Consider the following 17,611-nt stretch of genomic DNA (forward strand, 5'->3'; position numbering starts at 1 on the left):
GTGGGGGACAAAGACGCACAGTGCCACAGGGATCTGGCAGCCCCACGAGTGAGCGCCCATACTGACCAGTGGACAGACTGGGATTGAAGCTGGTATTTCCAGTATTAAACTAGCCTTAGGGAAAGAGAACCTTGAGAGTGTAAAACAGGAGCAAGGGGTCCTAGCCAAGAGTACTGCGAATAAAAAACGCAGAGACGGCCGGGCGGTGGTGGCGCACGCCTTTAATCCCAGCACTCGGGAGGCAGAGGCAGGCGGATCTCTGTGAGTTCGAGGCCAGCCTGGTCTACAAAGGGAGTTCCAGGACAGGCTCCAAAGCTACAGAGAAACCCTGTCTCGAAAAACCAAAAAAAAAAAAAAAAAAAAAAAAAAAAAAAAAACGCAGAGACGGGGCTGGAGAGATGGCTCAGTGGTTAAGAGCATTGCCTGCTCTTCCAAAGGTCCTGAGTTCAATTCCTGGCAACCACATGATGGCTCACAACCATCTGTAATGAGGTCTGGTGCCCTCTTCTGGCCTGCAGACATACACACAGACAGAATATTGTATACATAATAAATAAAAAGAATATATAAAAAACAAACAAACAAAAAAAAAACCGCAGAGACATGACTAAAGGATTTAGCACAAAGTAGTCTTGATCCTCCCTCTCCCTCCATTCCACAAGGGCTTAACAGGCCACATGGGGGCGAGTGAGGATGTACACTGCTCACTCTGGAGGGAAGGAAGCTGGTCCAGTTTCCAGGCCTTAGTCAGTGTGCAAACGAACTCTGTTCTGCTTCTTCTCGACTGTGCAAAGCAAGGCTGGGAGGGGGTCTACCTTCCAAAACATCCTGAATCCATCTCACGTCACACTATCCTATTAGCCTCCTTGACGTTCCTCAGACTTGGCAGGTTTGTTTCCCATGCCAAGGCTTTGGACTGGTTCTTCCATCCTGGAATATTCTGCCACCAGACATCCTGTGACTGGTTCCTTCTTATCTTTCAGCTCAAGTGTCAGCCCTTCAGTGAGTTCTGCACACATTCTTGCCCGCAACATCCAGTACTGTTTGTTTTTCCATCAGAGAGCTTAGCCCTGGTATTAATAGTTGGAGAATGCACTGCGCATGTCAGCACCCCCGGAGGCTCACTGGAGCCAGCTGGATCATCTAATACCACTTTGGATGTTCACTACAGCAATTTTTTTCCCCCTTCAAGACAGGGTTTCTCTGTGTAGCCCTGGCTGTCCTGGAACTAGCTCTATAGACCAGACTGGCCTTGAACTCACAGAGAACTGCCTGCCTCTGCCTTTAGAGTGCTGGGATTAAACGTAAGTGCCACCACCACCCTGCAGAATGGCAATTTAAGATGAGAAAAATTTAGGACTTTGGACTGCTAGGACGACCCCCGTGGCTCCCAGCAAGGTCAAGGACTACCTGTTATCTGCTGGGGCCGTTCCAACGTCAGCTGATAATGTGTTTATTGCATTACTTTAGTACAGTTGGCCTGCCTCACCTGGATCCCAACAGCCTAATCTGTTCATAGCTTTCTGCTCACTGCCCAAGAAAGAATGTTTCCCCCAGGGCAGGCACTCAAGACAGCTCTCTGGCCCTGGTCTACTATGGAGCCCCACTTCTCTGTCCCCTCCCTGCAGGCTAGAACCTGAATTAAGCCTGGACTACTCTTCTGAGGCTACATTCGCGGGTTATCTTGTTAACAACTTAACTGGCTCGGCTACCCTTTGGCCAGGGCCTATGAATTATGAGTTAGGTGTCTCTCTATTGGCCCAAGGACCTCAGTGTGTCCCAGCCACAACGCTTATGTCTTTCTGGCGTTTGCCCCCTCTTCTCAGTGTCATATCCAGCCTGGTACCCGGTGTGGGGACAGCCCAGTCACCAGTGTGCTGCACTACGTGGCCCACGCTCAGCACGCAGCTCAGAGACATGCATCCGCCTGTTGCGACCCTTCCGACGTGACTCTGCTGCCACAGAGTGGGGTCCAGGCTGTGGGCGGGGCCCAGGCTGTGGGCGGCACATTCGCAGGGAGTTCGCCCCTCCACCGCCGCCCGGCTCCACCAGCTGCAGGAAGTCTCGGTACCAGAGTTTAGGGCCTGGGGGTGCAGGGGCTGCTGCCTCCTCAGCCCGTGCCAGTCTTTCGGCCTGCACCGCACTTAGCACGTGTAGCATCAGGCGACACAGTGGCCGTGAAAAACCTTGTTCGACCGCGACGCACAGATACACGCCGGAGTCCTGGCGTCGCAGCCTACGCAGCAGCAGCCCCCGGGCTGTCCGCTCAAGTCGCTCCTCGGCCAGCACCTGCGTGTGGGGGCAGGCACAGAAGCAAAGGGTCATTTGGGGCCAAAGCTGAATGGGAATCATAGATGGTGGCCCATACTCACTTAAGGCTAGGTGCGCAGGGATAGGAAGCCTTAGGATGGGTGAGAGGGGTCACTTGAATACGGGTTGAGGGAGACAGGAAACCTCAGTGGGCTGAGGTAGTGGGTGGGTCAGGAGTCTAGTTGGACACAGTGGGGGCATCACTGGGCTGTGGAGTTCAACTAAGGACTGAACGGGTAAGGAATCTGACTGCAGGGCCTCATTGAAGGTACAAGTCACAGGCCTCGTTGGGCAGGGCATGGCTTCTCTTAGAGGGGCCTGGTTAGGAAGGGTGGAGGGAGGCACACCTGGGTGTGAGCCACCTCCCCTGCACGATGGAAGGTCCACTCCACATGCGCCTGTAGCGAGCGGGGCTCACACTCCAGAAAGGCACTGCCGTTCTCCACGCCTAAGACCTTCCGCTCCAACAGCGCAGGGTGAGAGGAGTCTTGAGACAGGAGGGTAAAATTCAGACAAGGTAGGGCTGGGTGTGGCAATCTCAAGGCCTGAGGGTAGGAGTTGATGAGGTACTCACCCCCAGAGCACAGGGTGCTAGGGTCACCATTCCTTATGTCTTGCCTCCGGAACCGCCTGAGGGAGATATTAAAACCTGTGAACCCTTCTCAGCTGGTGGCGAAGCAGTTAGTGACCCCCACCCCACAGTGGCCCAATCCAGACTCCATAACAGCCCACCTCTTGGCAGTAGGCTGGAAGCGTGTGCAGGCTGATCCATCCCAAGCACAGTAAGGGTCACGGGCCAGGCAGCATTCTGCGCAGGCGCGGCCTAGAGTAGTGCAGCGATGCAATGCAATCTGGGCCACCGCACTCGGCGATGCTACGTAGAGCTGGTGCTAGAGGGCACAAGAACTCCAGTCTGATTGAGGGTAGCCCTTACCTGGCTCCCTTCCGTCAGGCAACCTTCTACCCACTTGACAGATGCGAACACTGAGGTCGCATTGTCTAGCAAAGCACAAGCTATTCCCTGAACTCTGGGCTGTGAAGACTAAGGAGAAGTGAGACAACTGGGGTGCTGGCTGCTGGTGCTCCTCCTCAGAGTTCAATTACTCACCCTTTTAGAGGAGATTTGCATGCTGGTGATGGTGGCAGAGTCCTGAAAGGGAGGCAGGACATGGGATCAGCGTTTAATGAGTTGGGGTGATGTATCCTAGAGTGACTGGGGATGAAGCCTCACCTCGAACACCTGCAGCTCTTCCAGGAGAAGTCCCTCGGAGTTAGGTCGGCTGCCCTTGGGGACTGAGATCACTTTCAGCACTGTGCCCACATCTGTGGAAATGAGAAGAGGGAGGGACTTGCTTTTCCCTGACAAGCAGGTGCAGTGCCCACCTGAGTGCTATGGGTTTTTTTTTTTTTTTTTTTTTTTTGTTTTGTGCGCCACCACCGCCCGGCTTGTGGGTGTTATTTTAACTGGGCAAAGATGTGGTACATTAGTTTCTGCTGCATTTGTTTAATTATGTAAAGATGAGTTTGCTGTTGCACCTTACCAGCCTAAGGCACCTGATTGGGCTGATAAAAAGCTGAATGGGGGCTGGAGAGATGGCTCAGTGGTTAAGAGCACTGACTGCTCTTCCAGAGGTCCTAGGTTCAATTCCCAGCAACCACATGGTGGCTCACAACCATCTGTAATGATGTCTGGAGCCTTCCTATGGTGTGGGGGCATACATGGAGGCAAAATGTTCTATACATAATAAATAAATAAATCTTAAAAAAATAAAAAGCCAGTAGCTAGGCAGGAGAGGAATAGGCAGGACTGGCAGGCAGAGAGAATAAACAGATGAACAAGAGAATGAGGAGAGAGAGAGGGAGATGTCAGTCAACAGAATAGGACACACAGAGAGAAAGGTAAAAAGCCCTGAGACAAAATATAGATTGAGAAAAACCGGTTCATTTAAGAGCTAGTCAGAAACAAATCTAAGCTAGGCTGAGCATTCAAAACTCTAACAAGCCAGGTGATGGTGGCGCACGCCTTTAATCCCAGCACTTGGGAGGCAGAGGCAGGTGGATCTCTGTGAGTTCGAGACCAGCCTGGTCTACAGAGCTAGTTCCAGGACAGGCTCCAAAGCCACAGAGAAACCCTGTCTCGAAAAAAAAAAAAAAAAAAAAAAGTGGGGCCATAGCCCAGACAAAGATGTAGAAATTAGACTAATTGGTACAACCTCCACCTCCAGGCCAAGGAACCTGGAGGGGGCTCTATGGGGGGGGGCTATTGTGATGAAACCCTAACCTGTACCAATGAAGAGAACATCGTAGTGTCCATCGGCAGCTGCTACGCGGTCTGCAGCGATCTGGGTGAAGGTGTACCCAGCTCCCACTTGGAGGAAGAGAGGGCGCCCCCCCACAGGCAGAACTGGGTTGTACATGAGAGGGTGGTTCCGAGCAAACTGGATAACATCATCTGGGAAGTCCTTGGTGGAACTGAAGGTACCAAAGGTCTTGCTGGGGCACTAGGGAAGGCAAGGCACGTCAAGCAGAGATACACACTTAGGATTTTGTGGTCAGCCCCTTCATTCAGAGCCTCCGGGAACAGGAAAGGTGAAAAGGGACAAGAGCCTTTCCCGGTGAACCTTAGGCTGAGAGGGCACATGGTCTCACTCTGCAGTTCTGTCGTATGGGGGCGACATTTCTCCACCCATACCAAAAGGAAAAAATTGGACCCCCGACAAAACCCCCAGGCCAAAGTCAAGTTCTCTACCCTTGAGACTTCGAAGCTGATTGTTGCAAGCAGTCCCTAGCAACGCACCATGCCAGGTCGTGGGTAGGGGACACGACCCTGGTAGGACACCCACTGATGTGTAGGCCCCTCCTTGTGAGCAAAGGGTCCCAAGAAGGCTCGGCGCACGTCATTCATGCTGTACACGCACACAGCGGAGCCCTGGAAGACGCCACTACGAGCGATGAAGAGAACGAATTGAGAGCCCGCAAGCCAAACTGACTGCCCAAGGGAACTACCACTTCCGGCCCCTCACCTGGAGGTGGAGAAGACTGCATAGAGAAGTGGTGTCTGGCGGTCCCGGGAGGTCAAAAGAAACACGTCCTCTGTAAGAAAAGGGAAGGTTGGCAGGGCAGTACACCACCCCCAGGCTCCTGGATTCTGCACCTTCGGCTCCTCCCATGATGCCATCCCTCATTTAAGACACTCACGAAGTTGGTCAAAATGGGTGTCACCCTCAACTCCAGGTACTGAGCACACAAGCCTCGCCTTCAGAAATGTGGTCCATTTGTTGACCAAGCTGCGCTGGCCACCCAGGTCATTCTGTTCACAGGATCGGAAGGGATGAGCACAAGACCATCGCAGACAAAGGGTCTGGGCAAAGGTAGCCAGGGAGCGAAGGGCCCAGTGTCTCCTTACCCTGCAGATCTGGCCAACGCGGGACACAGTCATTCGTCCCATTGCGGGTGCTGCTTCCACCGCAGACTCACGGAAGAAGAAATAGATTTTATCGTCGTCAGGGTTCTCGCTCTCTGGGATCCAAAAGACCTTGACAAACTTGGGTTCTAGACCAAACAGGAGGCATGGTATCAGCGGGTCCTAGTCCTGGCCCCAACATTTAACCCAACAGCAGACTCCTGCAACTCCAAGACCTACCCCTATGATCAGCAGTTGCAAGGCAAGAAGCAGCCACGAGGGGGCAGTAGAGACCATAGCTACAAGCACAAGCGGGCTGTCCCTCTCCCCTTTACAGGGCTTCTGATCATGTCACACTTTCTTAACATGTGCCAGGAAAAGACGGAGATGGGGTATCTGTTTTCACCTTCATTCATAAACTCTTCCTCCCAACCAGATCAAATACTCCCTCCTCCTCCTCTCGTTCCTCCTACTGTCCCACAGTAAAGGACTCCTATGATACTAGTTCCCCGAGCTTGTTTCTCTGCTGGCCCCAGGGCCTTTCTGTTAGTCATTCCCCTTATCTGGAATGCTCTTCCAATTCCGTTAGCTGGTTTTCTTGTGTTCTGGAAGCTGTTAATAACTCGTACCTCCTCCCAGCAAACTACTTCCTTTCCTCAACCCAAACTCCTTTTCCCTTTACTTTCCAGGGGCATCATGGTCACCGGAATTTATGTCATGTGCTTGTTCTGAGACTCATGGGCTCAAAGGTGCTTGCCCGGCTCTGTGACCCTGGCACAGGGCCTGATTATGTACACACTTGGAGAGTCTTCGCCCATCGCTCTCTTACTGTTTCGTTGTGTGCCGCCTTCCCTGTGGAGGATGGCAGTTCCCTCCCAGGGGCTCCCACTAAGCTTCTCACCATTGAGCCAGCGGGAATCATGGGGTTCTGTACGGAGACTCGGATTCTGGCCCAGACTGCGAAAGATGGTAAAGTCCCGGCCCATGAGGTCCGCTGCCACCCCGGAGTACAGTTCTTCCCCTGCAGACAGGGCAAGAGGGTGTTCAGCCAGCTGCAAACTATCAAAGTAAAAGTTGCCTAGGGAGTTCTGGGGGTGCTCAGGGAGTCAAGGCTATAGGGTATCTGAGGGGGTGCCCTTGGGACATATGAAGTTCTAGGATTTCCAAGGGGGTCTAGAGTCGCACTGGGTGCCAGCCCTTGGACTCACCCACCAGCACGGAGGCAGCGCGGTGCCTTGGGTCATAAGGGCTTTTTCCCTTGCCATCCTCAAGTTTCTTCAGGTCCAGTCTGAGCATGGGTTCCTGGGAGGTGACGGTGGGACTGTTAATACCAGGTCCTTCACAGTGACCCCCACTTCCCTGCTGTCAAGTCCTGGTTTTACCTCCAGTCGGTGGCCCACTTCCACAAAGGCACAGGTTGGGTGGAAGGCCCCGGTGCCACAGGCCAGCAGGTGTGTGTGGTTATAGGTGTGCAGCAGCTTTACAAAGTTCATGCACTCGGTCTGGTAGGCAGGTGGGAGAGGGGTGGGGCAGGAGGAGGCAATCAGGCTTTCCCCAGGGAGACAGCCCTCGGGGGTTACAGTTCAGCCCAGGAAGCACTAACAGGGACCTTAGGGACCTCAGGGACCCAGTGCCCTGCTATCTGACAAGTCCTGCCTGTCTTCACAGGGTGGCTACATGAGGAAGTACACATATGCACAGCCCCCCCACCCCGTGACTCAGATGCCCCCAAGAACAACCCTGACTCACCACCTCCAGACCTCATCAGCCTTGACCTCCCTGCCCTTACCCTAGCCAGAACAGGCTAGCCTCTCTCTCAACCCTGGGGTGAGGGCCTCCCCCCCCTCCCGCATGCTCCCTGTTGAGTAGCCCACACTCACACCAATGTCCTTCCCTGCCCAGTTGCACTCTTCGCGCCATTCCACAGGGGCCGGCCAGGCCAGCTATAGGGCGGGAACACAGGTCAGGGGCCTGGGGTGTTCTTTATTTGGGGGATTTCTCCATCCAGTTGCCCACCCCTTTGGCGTTCTCTAGAGTCTAGGGTCCTAAGGCTTTGCCCTGGGGTAGCACTTAAGTTGGGTAAGATGAGGGGTCCCGGGCACCTTCTTGGCTCGCTTGCTGATATTATCGAGGCTGAGGGAAGCCACGTGGTTCTCAGCACCCACAAACAGGCGCCCGCGCTCCTCATCCACCAGTAGGGCTTCATAACAGCAGGTGCGCTCCAGTCTGAAGGTTCGGACACCATGCTGGGCCTGTAACTCTGCAGGATGAGATATCACCGAGTACTTGCCTGCCTGTCATGACAGGAACATCCTTAAGGCCCTGCCTGGTTGTCTGTCTACAGACCAAGGTTATTTGTGTGACCCAAACCACACACATGGACACTTACATGCATGTTAGCTTATGTATATGAAGACTGGCCCACCCAGGTACATGGACAGAGTCACAGGGTGGGTGGTGCAGCGCCCAGTAAGGAGAGAGAAGATTTAGGAAAACATGTACAGACAAGCGGATTGCCATGCTGGGAGGCCAGGCTCAGGGACCCAGGGTCTAGGAGAGGCAGAGTGAGCGGGTAGGAAAAAGGGAAAGGCAGAATTCCATCCCTAACAAGTCAGGCTTCCCAGTCCCCCTGTTACCAGCTTGGATTCAGCAGTTAGCCACCAAATGCCACTGCTCAGAGCCCACCCTCTGTGCAAGGAGGGGCTCTGCTGGCCCCAGAACCTTGACTTCCCTTCAAAGAGGTATGGCTTGCCTTGGGATGGGGAATGAAACAGAGACAAGGACTGTTGCTATGGAGACAGTAGGGGTTCTCCTTGGGAAAACATGAAGAGAATGTAGGCAGAGAGGTTTGGGCCTGAGGCTAGAACAGGGTTAACTGGAGATGGCCTAAGAATGCCCCCAACCCAGCAAGTGTCCAGTGATGGGCATGCATATGCTGGTATCAGCAAGTCTTTCCACACTGGGCCCTTTTCCTGTTCACCTCAAGCCGGCCCTCAATCTGCCAGGTGCACCTACCTTGAAAGGAGAGCCGAAGGCGTGGAAGGTTAGGGGCAGCGTCCCCCAGCCCCGCTGCCCAGAGAAGGGCCAGGCCTGGGATCATGGCGGCGGCCTCGGCCCGCCCCATGCCGGCAGCTCAGGGCGCTCAGGGTTCAGCAGGCGTGTGTGGAGGAGCCTTCAGCTGCCCTGGACTCTGCCCCAGGATCTGGAAAAGAGTCGGCAGCAAGGCAGAGAGGGTAAGGGCGGGAGGGCATGGGGGAGTCCCAAGGGATCAGATTACAGCCCCTAGGGAGAGAGGCTGGGGGGTCGCATACCGTTTCCTCTCCACCAAGGGTGCCCCGCCTGGCCACAATCAGAGACACACCCACACCGGGCACACCCTCAGGGTCACCCTGCATTGGCAGGCACCCGCCCCACCACGTCACCCTCCTCAATAACCTCCTCTCCTCTACACATACTCACAAACATTAATTCACCAACACTACGCACCCACTACATGCCAGCCTGGGGCAGGGACGAGGATACTGACGACACAGACAAGGTCCCCAGGCAGTAAAGGGCAAAGGGCCAACAAGGAGTCAGACCTTGTGGTTATTTCAGAGGGCACCAAGTGCAATGAGCAAAACAGCTGATGAAGGGAGAATGGCAGGAGGGGCTGAGGCCTCTGGAGGTGGCTGTGCACCCACTGACGAGGAGGGAGATGCAGAGGGACTTTAGGGACTGGAGCAAGGCTGTGGCTGCCGACGGGTATGAGTAGGTTTCCGAGGGTCCCTTAGTGAACATGCGTACATGAGCAGTGTGAACGCGTGCATATGTATAAATGTCTATGAGCAAACACATGCCTGTATAGACACGTCAGGTGCGCAAATGTGCATACACATATGTGGCACTGTGTGTGAATCTACTCCATGTGTACCAGCATAAAATATGCCTGTTTGGAACATGAGTCACATCTGTGCATGGGCTGATGTATGGACATGCATAGTGGACATGCAAGGGAATACAAAAGCAGGGTCAATCACTCCCTTTGACTCTAACATACAAGTGGGACCTGTTCTTCCCAGGACCCCCACCCAGACCCATTCAGCAGCCCCTCCCCCCGCCACTATTGTTTCCTCTCTGCAGCCTGAGGGGGGAACCCAAGAGAGGAGTGAGGTGACCCCTCTGGCTCACTTTATACTCCAGGTAGAACAATTATTTGTCCTCCAAGTCCCTTCCAATTCTGGGTCTTAGTTTTCCTGTCTTTGAGCCTCTCCACTGAACCAGACATCTTGCCTGTCACTCTCAGGTGGAGCTAGGTTCTGGCTGCTATGACCACCCTCCTTTATGGGAGCAGGCAGGACAGGTTGGGCACAGGGGCCAAGGTCACAGACCTCTCCTCCCTCTAGTCTCTACCCCCCTCACCAGCTTCTAGACCCCTCCTAGGCCAGGACCCCTATCTCTCCTTTGATTTGCTGACACTTGCCTCTGCCTCTTCTCAGGGTCAGGAAGTCTGTGAAGCTGACGTGGGCTGCCTTTCCGCACTCCTCCAAGAACTCTGCAAAGGGGTCTCCCACCTTAACCCCTCTTTCCTGGAGAAGGGGAGCAGGCCAGGGCCCACAGGGCACCCTCTGACGGCTCCTTTAAGCAGAAGCCCCCGCCTCCACCAGGCCAGCCACCTCCCAGAATACCATAAAGTTTGCAGGGCTACAGGGTGGATCGGGTGACCGGCACAGGCAGCTGGAACTGGCTGGAGATGGTGGCCCCTCACGAGTGGAATGGGAGCAAGGTTCAGGCAGGTAGAGGTGGCCCTCTCCTGCTGGATCACAAGGTGAAGGGTGCCCCAGATAGTAGTCCCAGAAACCTGGCAATCAGCTAAGACAAAGCAGGTAGAACGGGCAGAGACCCTCCCTGACAGACAGTTCTTGTGCAGCCGGCAGAAGGAATGGCAGACCAGGCAGTCCAGTCCTCACCTGTCCCTCCACAGCCGAGGGATGTCTGGACACTCGGCAGCAACCTCAGTTCCGGGAGCTGGCTGTAATAGGTGGGTCAGAGGTCAGGGAAGGCACTCTCCTCCCTTCTCCTGGGCCCCAGCCCCAGTGGCTTCCTTACCAATTGGACCTCTTAAAACTTCAGCTGTCTGGCCCTCAGTGGCGATGACAGCCAGGCAGGAAAAAGAGATATGGGGATGGCGGGGGGGGGGGGGGGGGAGAAGCAGCAAATCTCACTTTTGCCGAGTGTGAGTGTGTGGGCCCATCCTGAGAGCCCAGCTAGGCTGGAGCTAGGGGCAGACTGCTGGGAGGTGGAGTACTATGGACTCCAGCCTCTCTTCCAAGCTGGGAAGACTGCCCTGCCCATCAAGGCCAGAGCCGGGCACCTGAGGGAGGTTTCTGTAGAGTTATTTTTGTTTGTTTGAAGGCAGGGTCTCATGTAGCCTGGGCTGGCTTCCAGTTTGCTAGGTAGTCAAGGATGGCCTTCAGCTCCTGCTCCTCCTACCTCTGCTTCTCGAGTGCTGGGCCAGGGGTAAGGCAGACAGGACAGGACAGACTCCTCCCTACTCTTGACTTTGATGTCCAGGTGGGGAGGTACCTGGGATCTTGTCCTGGAGCCTGCTCTGGAAAGCACTCCCTGTTTGTACTCTTAGGGACACTTTCAAGGTCTGGATATTGTCTCGGTCTCCCCAAGGCTAACAGCAGGATCTCAGTGTCAGAGACCTCCAGCCTCGGCTGTCCGTCACAGGAGCCGGACACTTCAACTGTACAGTTTTGCTACAAACTGCCCGGGTGTCAGCCAGTCAGAGATAAGGGGACACAGACAGAGATAAGGGGAGACTTATCTTCCCAGGAGTCTGCTCTGAGGCCTTGCCTCAGGACCCAGTGTTCCTGGCCTGCCTGTCTAGCGGCAGCGGGAGAAATTAGAGGGGTTCAGGAGGGCGCCTGGAGGAACTCGAGGCTTCTAGGATAAGTCCTTGCCCTGCTCCTGGGCTGGCTGCCTCTCCCCATGGACCAGGGCAGCTTCCTCTGGCCTCATGCAAGCAAACAACATTCTTTGGCTGTTTACAATTTTCCACCCAGCAGCCAAGATCAGCAAGTGCCTTTGAGGCCCCTACCCACCCCTGCTGTGTCCCCAGTCTGCCCAGACTGCCTCCAGTTCAAGGGAATGAGCTGTCACTGACTCATTCAGGGCAGGTGGCTTGTTCCTGCAGAAGAGGAAGGGATGGATGGGCACCAGGTTCTTCCCATGACCCCGGGGTTCATCATGCCAGGCTGGCGGTGGGTGGTCCCTTAGAGGCAGCACTTCAGGTGTTGGTATCCAGGTGTCACAATCAGACTCCTCAAGACTCTGGAATAAGGCCATCTTGGCCTGGGTCTGAAACCCAGAGAGGCAGTTGGGGTCCTGCTTACACCCCTGCCCTGGGACATCCACGAGCACAGGTCTGCCAGGGTTCTTCCTGTGGGTTGCCCACCAACTGCACAGCCTGCCATGGCCGTGGCTTTTCCCTTGGGAAATAACTGGATTGTCGCACCGAGTCGCAGCAGTTGCGCCCCCCCCCCCCACCATTGAACCTACTCCTTTGCACCCCGCTTGGGCTGCCCACAGTACGGCTGCTGCAGCACACCTTCTGATGAAAGCTGCTCACGCATGCACGTGCCAGTGCCCTGGGCTCCTGGGATCCCAGGCTCCTCACTCACACCTGCTTTTGCAATCAAAGCTGGCCGCTCCACGTTAAAAACGTTAAAACCGTCCCCCACTGGCCACGTAGGCACCAGGTCACGTGACTGTGAGGACTGAGGTTTGGTACCAGGAGTGGTAAGGCACAGCCATGAAGAGCCTCCTGAAGCCTAGTTTCCTGACAGAACAACACTTACCCCCAGTCTGTGAAAAGTCAAGGGACTGACAGGATATTCCCCACCCATAAACCCCAAGTCTGGTCTCCATGTCCAGGAGACCCCCCAGCCCACCTTTTGGAAAGATCAGTTCTTCCCTTCCTTGCCTGTTGCCCTTCCCTTCAGTGGGCCACGTCAGAGCTGAGGTGGAGGAGTGGCAGGAGAGGCCACTAAGAGCTTTGGACCTAGCGGGAGGTGGCGCATGCCTTTAATCCCAGCAGTCAGGAGGCAGAGACAGGTGGATCTCTGTGAGTTCGAAGCCAGCCTGGTCTACAAGAGCTAGTTCAAGGACAGGCTCCAAAACTACAAAAAACCAAAGGGGAAAAAAAAAAAGCTTTGGGCCTTTAGCTGTGGCCCTCCCCCTGCTGGCTCCACCCCTGCCTTCCCTCCCTCCCTCGTGCACATTCCTCACAGGCTGAGGTCAACCCCTCTGGGATGGGGAGTCCCCCCCTCAACCAGCCACATCACAGTTCCACACTAACTCCTGTTTTCTTCATTGCCCAGCAGAGTGGAGTGGGGGAGGCTGGGGAGAAGGGGCGGGACCTCCACAGCCTTTGGGGGAGGGGCTACACCAGGAAAGCTGCAAAAGTAGACTGTAGGACACTGTACTTATCATCAGACATTTACATACTTTACATTTACATACATACACATTCCCTAAACTGGACATAGAGAGCCTCCCTGGAAGCCCTGATTTGGGGTGTGTGCTCTGTATGCGCTGGTGGAGTTGAAGGTGCTGGGGGATCCCTGGAGCCTATTTAGGGAATAACTCTCTCTCTCTTTTCCCTAAGACAAGGTGTCTCTGTGAAGGCCTGGTTGTCCTGGAACTCAATTTGTAGACCAGGCTGACCTCAAACTCAGAGATCCGCTGCCTGCCTGTGCCTCCCAAGTGCTGGATTAGAGGTGTGGGCCACCACCTGCCAACTCTTCAGTAGTGCAGAAAGAGACAGGACTAAATTCAGACTCTGCAGCTCTTCAGTTGAGTGTCCCCGAGGTGGAGCTTAGAGAGAGAGCTTATAGCCCACTCTCCCCATCTCCCCATTCCCTTCAATGTCGCCACTGAGCCAGGCAGGCTGGGTGAATGGCAGAGGAACAGCTAGTGTGTGTAGTTGCCAGTGCAGGTCTGGGCGTCTTATGAGGACCCTGAGGGAAACCCTTCTCTGCCCTTCTCCTTCGTGGCTACCATCCCAGCCTCAGGCTCAGCTCATCTCCCACCCATTTCTCCTTGCGCTGGCACTCTCTCCACTCTCAAACCACCCTGCCCAGGGCGCTGTCAGAGCCTCCCTCCTTTCCTTGGGGATTCAGAAGAATTCTCAAAAGTCCCCAACCCACCCTAGCAGTACCCAAGACCATCCCTCCTAGGAATTTTATCATAGATATTGCTGAAGAGGCTGGGCAGTGGTGGTGTACATCTTTAATCCCAACACTCGGGAGGCAGAGACAGGCAGATCTCTGTGAGTTCGAGGCCTAACCTGGTCTACAAGAGCTAGTTCCAGGATGGGCACCAAAGCTACAGAGAAACCCTATCTTGAAAAAAAAAAAAAAAGATATTGCTGAAGATATGGCAAGACTCACCCTACCTGCTTCCTGCCTCTGACAGGATCCCTGGAGTCAACCTTCATCTGCATCTTGGTTTGCAGGAGCTTGTAGAGACTGCAGCTCCTGGCCTGGAGTCCACAGCACATCCCTAGCTCAGCACTGCCATTCTTCTTGTGCTCCAGTGGCCCCATTGCTGGAACGCATAGCGTTTTTGTTGCCAAAATGTTCCCTGGGCTGTGCCTGAGTCCTTTAGAGTCACCTGCTGGATCCTCCTTCACAGTTCATTAGCCACCTCAGTTCTTATTCTTCCTCTGTGGAAGATTCCTGCTGCACCATTTCAAACTTAAGGGCCAGGCCCTAGACTCTCTGCTGTGGGGGCAGCAGCAGGGGCCATCATCATTGGGAACCCTACAATCTGGAGATGCCCAGCAGAGAGAGATGCAGGAGAGAGCATGCCTGTAGGAAACCTCTCTGCTTTCCTGGGCCTCCCGGGTCATCATGAGGCTCAGGGATTAATGCAGACAATACATCTCAGGTCCCCCTTTTACTCTGTTCCAGGCCTCCCAAAACTGACTTTCCCCCAACCCTAATGAAATCAGAAAGCAGAGATGAGAGATGATGCCCAACTATGATTTTTCTCCCAACCAAGATTACCTGCAAGGTTGCATCTCCATTAAGATTAAGGAATTAGCACGGAGGTGGTTGGTAGCATTCGCCTTTAATCCCAGCACTCAGGAGGAGGCAGAGGCAGGAGGATCTCTGAGTTCGAGGCCAGCCTGGTCTACAGAGCAAGTTTCAGGACAGCCAGGTCTACACAGAGAAACCCTGTCTCCAAAAAAAAGGGGGAGCAGGGTTTTGTTGGAGGCCACTTGTTTGTTTTTGGCTGTCCAGACTCTAAATAACCACTTAGAAACTATATATTTAAATTACTGTTTGGCCAATCAAGTTTACTGTTAGCTAGCTTTTATATCTTTGGTTAACCCATTTTTATTAATTTGTGCATTGTCATGTGGCTCTGGCTTACCCCGTAAAGTTTTGTCTGGCATCCAGCATCTGTCTCTGGCTTTTCACTGACTCTACCTACTTTCTCTCTCTCTCTCTCTCTCTCTCTCTCTATATATATATATATATATATATATATATATATATATATATAGATATATAGATATAGATAGATATAGATAGATATAGATAGATATAGATAGATAGATAGATAGATAGATAGATAGATAGATATAGATATAGATATATCTTAGCCTGGCTATATTCTGTTAAGCCATTGGCCAAAAGCAGCTTATTTATTCACTAACCAATAAAAGCAACACATAGACAGAAGGATTCCCATATCAAAGGGGGACTGGAGAGAGGGCTCAGTGGTTAAGAACACTGTCTGCTCTTCCAGAGGACCCAGGTTCAATTCCCAGCACCCACACAGCAGCTCACAACTGTCTGTGATCCATCTCAAGGTGATTTGACACCCTTACACAGACATAAATGCAGGCAAAACACCAATGCATACAAAATGAAAATAAATTATAAAAAACGTGAGAAGTCAAGACAAGAAGAGAGAAGGAACCATGGCCTTCACCTTTGTCTTCCTTGAACCCTGACACCTAGCACTGTGTGACTGAGGCTGAATGTCTGGCAGGCAGGCACTTGCTGTAACACAGCTGTACACATGCCCCAACTGGCTGGAGGCCATCGCTCTGACCACATAATGGGGGTTGCCTTTTATTCCAGTTGCAATGGAGTTGGGGAGATGCAGACCCACACGGTAGTGATGAAAGCCCTAAGATCCGGTTGGTGTCTGGGGATGGGCTTACACACACAGTAGCCAAGAGTCACTGTAGTCTTTTTTCTTTCTTTCTTATTTTTATTTTTATTTATTTATTTTTTATTGATATTTATTGAACTCTACATTTTTCTCTGCTCCCCTCCATGCCTCTCGCCTCCCCTCTTCAATCCTCCCCCAAGGTTCCCATGCTCCCAATTTACTCAGGAGATCTTGTCTTTTTCTACTTTCTACTTCCCATGTATTAGATCTATGTAAGTCTCTCTTAGTGTCTGCATTGTTGTCTAAGTTCTCTGTGATTGTGGTTTGTAGGCGCTTTCTTTGTTTTATGTTTAAAAATCACCTTTGAGTGAGTACATGTGATAATTGTCTTTCTGTGTCTGCTGTGTCTGGGTTACCTCACTCAAAATAATGTTTTCTAGCTCCATCCATTTTCCTGCAAAATTCAAGCTGTCGTTATTTTTTTCTGCTGTGTAGTACTCCATTGTGTAAATGTACCACATTTTTCTTATCCATTATTTGGTCAAGGGGCATTTAGGTTATTTCCAGGTTCTGGCTATGACAAACAAAACTACTATGAACATAGTTGAGCACCTGTCCTTGTGGCAAAATTGAGTATCCTTTGGATATATACCATTTTTGGGTATATATCCAAAGGGTATATATCCAATAGGGTCTTGAGGAAGGTTGTTTCTTAATTTTCTGAGAAAGCGCCACACTGACATCCAAAGGGGGTGTACCAGCTGCACTCCTGCCAGCAAGTGTTCCCTGAGACACTGTGGTCTTACTGTCACCCCTTTCTGTCTCCCAAGGCCACTGAGAACCTGGCTGGCCATGCCATTGAAGTCAGGGCTGTTCTGCTTTTGCCTGAAGCTAGCCTGGTGATCTTGGTCTAAGGATGTGTGTGTAATGATTTTTTTTAAAGATTTATTTATTTATTATGTATACAGCATTCTGTCTGCATGGATGTCTGCAGGTCAGAAGAGGGCACCAGATCTCATTACAGATGGTTGTGAGCCACCATGTGGTTGCTGGGAATTGAACTCAGGACCTTTGGAAGAGCAGCCAGTGCTCTTAACCTCTGAGCCATTTCTCCATCCCAGTATGTAATGATTTTTTGAGGGACATCAGAAGTTAAGACTCTGGGGCTGTTGAGACGGCTCAGCAGGTAAAGGCAATTGCCACCAAACCTGATACTCTGAGTTCAATGCCCAAAACATACATCGTGAAAGGAGAGGACTGAATCCCACAAGCTGTCCTTTGACCTCCACAAGCATGCTATGGCACACATGTGGGGGGATTTACATAAAGTATTAATATAAAAAAGTCTTGGGACAGGGTTGGGGATTTAGCTCAGTGGTAGAGCACTCGCCTAGCTATGCCTGCTTTGAAACATGGTAAGAGATTCCACCAGGGCTAGGCAGTTCCTGCAGTCACAGAAGCCCTGGCTGCAATCCCAGGAAAGGCCCCTTTCCCATTCTGCACAGGACATCTGTCTCCACCTGCCTGCTGGGCCTGCCTCTTCCCCACAAAGTGTCCCATAAGCTCCCTTCTCTGGGCCTCTGACTCTTAGGGGTTGTTCCTTCCTTCCTCCTCTCTTCCCAGCTGTTCCGCTGCCCTACAAATAGGTTAAAAATACCGAGGCCACCACCAACCACATCAGTAGCTCCAGCAACTATTTCAAGTGAGCCAGGCTCTTTTGGA

General features: G+C 52.7%; 1 protein-coding gene across 5 annotated transcripts; it reads right to left on the minus strand.

Annotated features, from left to right (window-relative positions):
* Positions 1 to 599: 599 nt before the first annotated feature.
* Sema3b (semaphorin 3B) lies at positions 600 to 12,866 on the minus strand. 5 transcript variants are annotated; one of them, XM_057768652.1, is made up of 20 exons: positions 12,652 to 12,866; positions 10,663 to 10,724; positions 10,381 to 10,505; positions 8,729 to 8,915; positions 7,816 to 7,973; positions 7,594 to 7,656; positions 7,096 to 7,215; positions 6,922 to 7,015; positions 6,615 to 6,734; positions 5,717 to 5,862; positions 5,509 to 5,620; positions 5,334 to 5,403; positions 5,108 to 5,252; positions 4,592 to 4,811; positions 3,542 to 3,633; positions 3,419 to 3,460; positions 3,043 to 3,200; positions 2,885 to 2,940; positions 2,658 to 2,797; positions 600 to 2,289 (listed from the first exon to the last, which is right to left on the minus strand). In XM_057768652.1, exons 4-20 carry the CDS (start codon positions 8,835 to 8,837, stop codon positions 1,867 to 1,869), a joined length of 2,268 nt encoding a protein of 755 aa, XP_057624635.1. In that variant the 5' UTR covers positions 8,838 to 8,915; positions 10,381 to 10,505; positions 10,663 to 10,724; positions 12,652 to 12,866; the 3' UTR covers positions 600 to 1,866. The 5 variants fall into 5 exon arrangements, with proteins under 5 accessions (XP_057624635.1, XP_057624632.1, XP_057624634.1 ...); XM_057768649.1 differs by lacking the exon at positions 10,381 to 10,505; XM_057768651.1 differs by lacking the exons at positions 10,381 to 10,505; positions 12,652 to 12,866 and adding an exon at positions 10,802 to 10,880.
* Positions 12,867 to 17,611: the final 4,745 nt, after the last annotated feature.

The sequence above is a fragment of the Chionomys nivalis genome, chromosome 4, assembly GCF_950005125.1.
Source record: "Chionomys nivalis chromosome 4, mChiNiv1.1, whole genome shotgun sequence".
Classification (NCBI taxonomy): Eukaryota; Metazoa; Chordata; class Mammalia; order Rodentia; family Cricetidae; genus Chionomys; species Chionomys nivalis.